The sequence below is a fragment of the Citrus clementina genome, unplaced genomic scaffold (genome assembly GCF_000493195.1).
Source record: "Citrus clementina cultivar Clemenules unplaced genomic scaffold, Citrus_clementina_v1.0 scaffold_3, whole genome shotgun sequence".
Lineage (NCBI taxonomy): Eukaryota > Viridiplantae > Streptophyta > Magnoliopsida > Sapindales > Rutaceae > Citrus > Citrus x clementina.
Window position 1 is genome coordinate 7,282,745 of NW_006262339.1, and position 8,677 is coordinate 7,291,421.

Consider the following 8,677-nt stretch of genomic DNA (forward strand, 5'->3'; position numbering starts at 1 on the left):
TATCAATTTTTTTCATAGTATCTATGACTTAAACTTTTTTATCAAAATTTTTCATAGTAGCTGCAACAATAGGGCCTAAGTAGCAATATAATATTTGTGACAAGTCGATAGTGTTGCTAGCATTGTAGGGCATGTTTAAGGTGCCTGACTTGTGCTTCTTAATCCATAATGTTATAAATTTAGATTGACTCATGAGATGTCAAATAAAAAATGTATATTTTTTAGGTATTTTTCTTTTAATAACAATGTAAATTTCAATTATAACTGTTATAAATGTACTTTTTGGACCGGACAATCTAGGGTTGGCAAATTAAGGGCTGGACTTGGGCGGGGTCCATTGTAAGTCTGGGCTGGGCTTGGGCTAAGCTTAGGCTTTTACTTTAAAAAAAATTGTTGTAAACTTGAAATGAGTTAATAATAATTAAGTTGTTGTAATAAAAAATGAATTAGAAAAATAATTATTTCAAAATAAAATAATAAATAAAGTAAATAAAAGTTTAGAGATTTAATTCTTTTAGTACTAAATTCTCTAATTTAAACACTCTTTTAACTAATTAACACTTAAAAGAGAGTTTAGTATTATAATTTTAAATTTTTTCATTCATTATTGATATATAAATTAGGAATTTAAACTTACTTTTTTATTAATTTTCAAATTCAAATTTATTATTCTAATTATTATTATTTTTAAATAGAGGACTAGAGTCTAGCTCGAACTTTTTTCCTAAATCCTTATCCAAACCCTCATGTATGATATTTGGGCCAAAACTCGAGAAAATGGGCCGTGCCTAGGCTGGCCCGGACTTTTTTTACCATCACAAGGATAATCTCAACAATCAACAATATTTTATGTTAAAATTATTGCAACTTATGATGTTGGTAAGTGGCTCTATCCAGGTGATTTTCATTCCGGCCCATATTTCACATAATTTGGATTGGCCCAAATGCTTTCTAAAAGCGTATGTGATAACTCAACACGTAACAAAAAATGGTTCAAGACTTTGCTACTAAAATCATTATCTTTACTCTTATTAAAAAGAGTAATGATACAACTACAAACTCTTGTACAAATTTATTTTGTACAAACTGATGTGGCATGATAAGATTGGTTAAATTAAATATCACTTGGCCCACATGATTTGTTTTTATTAATTTATATTTTCATTCAACCAATGAATTAATGCCACATCAGTTTGTACAAAATAAATTTGTACAAGAGTTTGTGGCTGTATCATTACTCTATTAAAAATATATATATATATATCATTATCTTTACACAATCAACAAATATTTTTTGCTCTGCTTTCGGATCACACTGTAAAAAGTAAAAAGAAAGTGGTGTGTATTTTTGGGCTACGCTAAGAAAAAGTCCTTGAAATTATCTAAAAGTCCAGTTTGTGCTCAGCTTGAAATTAACTTGGAACGTGCGGTCCAATTTATTTAAATTAAAACTGTCTTTATGTTATTAATTTAAATTATTTACATTCGGACTCTTAACCGCCCACGCGGCCGTCCATAAATTAGAAAAAAGATTGCTTTTTATTTAAGATAAAGTTAACTAAGAAGATTAGATTTGGGTCATTTTTTAATCTCCAACCTAAGTATCTAATTAATTACATATGGTGGTACAATTTTATTAATTAAATAAAGCCATTCGGTTGACCTTTTTGCACCGAAAGATAATTGTTGGATAGTTTGCTTTTAATCTCTACGTGTACCATTTTTTTTTTCAAGGATATTAAAATTTCCACTAAGCGTGACACGCGTCCTCTCCAAAAAGGGCATAGAGGAAAGGGGAGAGAGACGGATGAAGTGCACGTGTAAGACAGGCGGACACGTGTCGAGTGATGATATAAGTGATAGAGACTTTCAATTTCATCTTTACGGAGTAGGGACCCACGTGGAAAAAAATGGGTGGAGCTGACGTGGCGAAAAGCCTTCGATGATATAATAATCAACTGTTCTCCCATTGCTCAGCTGCAGACATACAGTGATTGCTTCTGCGGCAGCAAAAACTCTTGATAGAGCTCACCCAATAGCATTTTGACACGCAAACGGGCGAACTGACCGTTAATCTCGCACATAGGTTCAGTTAAGGGCACTTTCCACTCCTTTTCTTTTTCTTTAAAATAATTGGACCTGTCTGACTTTAAAATATAAAATCAATAAAATTTGGACCCGATTCCAAAAGAAAGTTGAGAATTTTATACGCACCACACGCCATCTTAAATGCAGAATTGATATGATATCTTGTCCGATAATTAATTTTTTTAATTAATTGACAATTGAGTGGTATTTACTTCAAAAGTCAAAAATAATTTTTTGTGTTTTTACACCTGCTACAAGCTTTAGACCATAATTATGATTAGTTCGAGTTTATCGAAGGTTCTATGGTAGTTTTATTTGGACTTTTTCGATCTTCAAACGTAAGCTATGTTGCATAGAGTTGTATGGGTAAAATTTGATGTATCATATCGAATCATTATGTTTTATAAAGCTTTAATACACTGTAGTGAGTTTACTAAACTACTTTACTATTGTAAAAATTGGTTAGTTTAACTAATAAAATATGAATTTATGTACAAAATTTGGATTTTGAATCCTATCAACGTGCATAATTAAAAGATTAAGTTATTTAAATATTCCTTACGTATTCTGATAATTGATATTTTTTTTAAACATTTGTGAGTAAATTCAACTTGGATTCAAGTAGGCTTTCATTTATAAATATTAGTGTTATAATTTAAAAAATTACTTATATCGAATAATTAAATTTAAGTATAATCCATCAGATAAATAATTAAATCAATCCAACACAAATAATAAATAAATATATATAAAATGTTGGGTCATGATTGGTTGTTACTTGCCAAGACCGTATAGTATGAATGAATTGTAAACTCTTCGTACACTTTTTTTTTAATTACATGAGATTATTGTTTAAGAGTACAACTCATATTACACGAGATTACAACTGATATTTATAAATGAGACTATTACTGTGACTAGTTTACATAAATTCTTATGAAACCCGTCTAGATTTTTACTCTCTTTAATATTCTAGGGACGTCTACTGAACTCACATTTCGAAAAGAAAAAAACTACATTCACTCAAATTGAAAAAGAAAATTAAATCTCACAATATATTATAAGGGTTCAAACTCATAACCTCACAATTATAAGACATGAATTCTAATCATTAGATTAAAACTTAGTCTTCTTATACACCCCTTTAATTGACATCAATGACAACATAGACTTGTGGAGGATGGAGGAGAAAAATGGCAATAGTTGTTTCCTCATTCCATATGATGAAAGAACAAAAAGTAAAACAAAAAATTATACTAAATGCAAAAAAAAAAAAAAAAAAAAGGGTCAAAGTCTTTTTGCAGTCGGCTTAGAAGGGCATAATGTTCACGCTAAATGCTAAAAGCTGCTAAAGCCGGCCAGTTATCGCAAATCATAAATTCCTTCGATTTATTTAGTTCATTATTGATTCAGCCTAAAATTTTCGGAACCGGTTTAAGTAGACGAAAAATGTGCCATCATTTATGACAATTCTATCCATTCTATCGGCAATAGTATCAAGCCACGTATAAATAAAGCAGAGTCTTGGGCCAACTCTCGGGGTGCACCAGCTTTCCGTGCTACCGTATAAATATAATAAAAGAATAAAAAAATCGGAGAAGGGGAGAGAGAAGAAAATCTCAAGGCCACATAAACTTGTGGCTGAGAATTAAACTGATGACCTGACGTGGCATCCACCTCCTCGTTTAAACGGATCAAAATCACAAACGACATACTACGTTTCCATGCCAACAAAGACCCAAAAAATTAAAAATACCACCAATACTAAAACCCCTGTGAATTTTCTCGCGCGTTTTTTTCCCACTGTTTGGTCTCCGAGAAAATGCGGCAAGAAAGTAAAGATCCTGCCATCAGACTCTTCGGAAAGAAAATCGCCTTCCCTTCCGATGGAGAGGTTCCGGTGATCTTCTCCGAGGAGTTGCCGTCTCCGGCGGCCAAGGAAGAGTGTAGCATAGAAGCTGAGGAAGAAAAAACAGAGGAGGTATGGTTTTAATACAATTACAGAAACTTTATACGGAGTTCTTTATATTCGAATTTGAAGACTACCCATTTGTTAAAATGCTAAAAGAATTATTGGGTCGGTTTTACTTTTGAATTTTTTCATAGGCATGGCATGCTAAACATTGACAGTTTCCTGTTTTACTTTTTTTCCTTTTGGATTTTTGATTTTTGATTTTTGATTTTCTGTGTTAAACTGAATTTCTTTTTTTGCGAGTTTTTATTTCAAGTTGGAAGCAAAAAAAAAAAAAAGAAATCTATGTATCTTAATGAACTTAGTAAAGAAAAATCTCCACCGAGTTCAGTATAATGAAATATTTTCAAAATTTACAGTGTTACTTCTTTCTTCTTTTTCCGTAATCCATCAAATAAATCGTTTTCTCTCCGATGGTATCTTCACAAATATTTTACTGCTTGGTTTAGATATCTTTTACGTCTACTGCAATTTAATTTTTTTTTTAAATTCAAAAATTTTGTTTTTGGGTGGTATAAAGATTCAATTTTTTAATTTTCATCCAACAACTTAATCTTTTTTCTTTCAAGTGTTGAAGCTTTTGGCTATTTAGCTTACAAGTGAAAGTGAATAGTTTGTGTGGATCATATTCATACCGTTGTTTAGTTCAGCAGCCATGAAAGACTTTTTTTTTTTTTTTCAAAAGTCAGCTTTTTACCAAATGTCTGTTGATTCTTTCTCATTTATCGATTCCTTTGTCAAAGCATTTTTCAGTTTTGTGCTTTGTTAGCCAATAAAGATCTTCCACACTTCAAAATTTTGAGATATTGATACCCTTCAATTTTTCCAATGTGGTAATTATTTTGTTACTTTAAAAAATATTTAATTGTTTATTCTTGGTGACCTGGTTCTGCTTTCAGTCTTTTATCTTTTCCTCTGAAAGTCTCTAGTCCTGAAACTGAGGCTTCATATTTGTTAATTCTGCCTTTACAGATTTTATTAAACAATCTTTTTATCAGTCTGTATAAAAATTCCTTAGTAGCTTAGCAACTAATTATCTAATATTCCAGAAACTTCTTTTCAAAAAAAAAAAAAAAACTATATCCTTGAGACACTACAAATTTATGTATTTGATCTGTTGATTGGTAGCAATTGAAAAAAAATAAAAACTATAGAACCTTGATTGTATCCTAAGTTGTCTATTCACACAATAAAGTTTATTTAGAAAATAGTTGAAAGAAATCGACCAGAGAACTTCATCTAAGTTTCTAGAAACTTCAATCGGTTAGTGAAACTTAAGCGCATACTAGCATAGCATTGAATGTGTCAATGAATTGCATATTAAAAGAAGAAAAACAAGGATTTTGCAGAGAAATCATCAAGTTGAAAAGGATTTTAAAAAAAATTGTTCATTTTCTAGTATCTTTTTCTTTGGACGTGTTCCATTAATTTTATGTCATATCAATTATGAACGTATGTACTAAGATGTGAATTTAGTTAGTTAGATTCATAGCTCTAATACAACAGTAATTTGTGACAATTTTATGTCTAACTTGAAAAGCAACCATGTTGAATTTCAGGATTCTTCAGCAGTAAAGGCCGCTGAGACTACACAACAAGATGATACTACACCTCCAAATATAGATGAGTCAAAAATTCCTGAATCGCCAGAGGCTAATGTGAACCCCAAAACACCTTCAATAGATGATGAAACTGCAAAATCAAAGGCTGCTAAGTCTGAGAAATCCCAGAATGATGCTTCAAATTCAAACTCACAAGAAAAGACCCTCAAGAAGCCAGATAAAATCCTTCCCTGCCCTCGTTGCAATAGCATGGACACCAAATTCTGCTATTACAACAATTACAATATTAACCAACCCCGCCATTTTTGCAAAGCTTGTCAAAGATATTGGACTGCTGGGGGTACCATGAGAAATGTGCCGGTGGGTGCTGGCCGTCGCAAGAACAAGAACTGTGCCTCACAATATCGTCACATCACCATCTCTGAGGCTCTGCAAGCAGCTAGAATTGATGCTCCAAATGGGATAAGCCACCCCAGTGTGAAAAGCAATGGCAGAGTCCTCAGCTTTGGCCTAGATGCTCCTATCTGTGACTCCATGGCTTCTGTATTGAATCTTGCAGAGAAAAAGGTTTTGAATGGTACCCAAAATGGTTTTCATGGTTTTCAAGAACAAGAAATTCCAGTTCCCTGCAGAGGTGGGGAAAATGGTGATGACTGCTCAAGTGGGTCTTCTATAACGGTCTCAAATCCTATGGAAGAAGTTGGTAGAAACGGTATGCAGGAACCATTAATGCGGAGCATTAATGGCTTCCCTTCACCGATTCCATGTCTTCCTGGTGTTCCTTGGCCTTATCCGTGGAATGCTTCAGTACCTCCACCAGCCTTCTGTCCTTCAGGATTTCCCATGTCATTCTATCCTGCCGCATTTTGGAATTGTGGGATCCCAAGCACTTGGAACATGCCTTGGATATCTCCCCAATCTTCACCAAACCAGAAGTCTCCAAGCTCTGGGCCTAATTCTCCAACATTGGGGAAGCATTCGAGGGATGCAGACATGATTAAATCAGAAAACATGGACAAGGAGGAGCTGTCAAAAGAAAAGAATAGATGTGTCTTGGTTCCAAAAACCTTAAGAATTGATGATCCAAATGAAGCTGCAAAAAGTTCAATATGGGCAACACTTGGGATTAAAAATGAATCCCTTGCTGGGGGAAGGCTGTTTAAGGGCTTGCAATCGAAGAGTGATGAAAAGAGTCACATGGCTGAAACATCCCCTGTACTGCGGGCAAATCCTGCTGCTTTGTCTAGATCACTCAACTTCCATGAAAGCACTTGAAGATATGGATTTTTATGTAACCAGTTCTTTGAGGCCAGAAGAGCAAGATGGATTTAATCTGTCATCCTTTTTTAATCATATTTGATTCACTGGCTTCATTACATACACAAATAAGGAGGTAGAGATGGAGGGACGAGCAGAGAGGGATAACTTTCTAGTTTTCCAATAGGATAGAGGGAATCTCGAGAGGGAACTAATTCTCTTCTTGTAACATTATGCACAGTTGCATTTTCATATGCTTGGTTTGCTGAGATTGTGCTTGTGTACATATCTTTCTACTACATGTGAAATACAGTGAGAGAGATTTATGGAGAAAGATCTTTCAGTGCATCATATCCTCATTTACTGAGCTAAAACTTTCATACTAAAGTTGCAAAAAGAGAGGAAAAATCATATTATTCAAGAATACAACTAGACCAAGCAGGAGCTGAAGGATTTAAATATTCTTATCATAATATGATTCAACATGCAAATTTGAATAAGTGGATGATGCCAAATTGCCAGTGCAGAAAAAATTTAACTTGAAACTATGCATATGCGTAAACTATGCTGTAGCGGGCTGCCTTACTGGGGGGCTAAGATTGAATCAATTCCATGAAAATCAATTTCTTTTTATTTTTTTCCCTAATGAGTTGGATAAATAAACTTCAATTTAATTCATACAAGGGCAAGTATCTTTCATTTTCTAGCACCAGGAATCTGCACAACTTGCAGGAAGTAAGAAAGAAAAAAAAGAAAAAGGAAAACACATCATACACTACTGAAGTTTTCAATATCTTCCCATTGGCCTCTTCCCTTGTCTGTTCATTATTTAATCTTTTATCGAAATAGAGAAGTTAGAATATGCGATTATAATGTACTTAGAATAACATTGTTGAAAAAAGGAGTACATGGATTAGACCAGTTGATGATAGAAAAGTGCTTTTAAGAAAGTGATCAGCTTCTCTTCACTAGTGGCATAAACACGGGATTGGATTTTCTACGGATAAGATAAATTATGGAGCATGGGTGATGAAAGCAGTACGTATCCACCAAAGTTTATTTATACAGCATTTAGCTGGTACCTCAAAATCTGGCAAATGTGTGTCCCTGGTCCATCAGTCGCAAAAAGCTCGTTAGATATTTTGTTTCCAGCAGCAAATACAGTCCACATTTTATGCACAAGTTGAGTTGTTTTTGGGACCCATATTTTAAGATACTGACATGAATCCTTTTTGGTGTTCACTCTTGTTTCTGCTTTTTATTCCCCTTTTTTTGCTCTTTTTATTTTTTAGTGGGAAGCACTTGTCCACTTCTTTTGATCCATGAACCCAATTTCAGACTCGTGGGCACCTACAATATTAATAGCAGAATTGCCTTCTACTAATTCCATTATTTGGAAAAAGCAGATTGATTGTAACCTGTATTCATATGTGTGATCTTGTTCAAAGTGATGAACACCGGCAATTTTCCTATTTATAAAATGAAATGGGAGAGTAATAGATAATGTTTGTCTAAACGAGGAGAAGAATTGACATTTTGGGGACTAGCCCTTTTCTCATTTAGGACGAGAAAGCTTGAAACACATGTAATTCCATATGAATTTTCATCTTCTCTCTCTTTTACTGCACAGACAGCCTCATTAACCTAACAGAACTGCCACAAATTGGTTCAGGAAAACAAAGATTGAACAAGATTCAATGCGGCGAAAGGCTCTCCACAAGTGGAACATGTATGGGATATTTTTAAGTGGTGGGATAATAACAAACCAATGCATGTTAAAAATAGGGTTTGATCACGT

The 8,677-nt window shown here is 33.6% G+C and overlaps 1 protein-coding gene across 1 annotated transcript; it reads left to right on the forward strand.

The window, feature by feature from the left end:
- The first annotated feature begins 3,708 nt into the window (after positions 1–3,708).
- On the forward strand, positions 3,709–7,230 carry LOC18045780 (cyclic dof factor 3). Its single transcript, XM_006440546.2, has 2 exons — positions 3,709–4,069; positions 5,620–7,230. The coding sequence occupies exons 1-2, from the start codon at positions 3,911–3,913 to the stop codon at positions 6,895–6,897; spliced, it is 1,437 nt and encodes a 478-aa protein (XP_006440609.1). The 5' UTR covers positions 3,709–3,910; the 3' UTR covers positions 6,898–7,230.
- Positions 7,231–8,677: the final 1,447 nt, after the last annotated feature.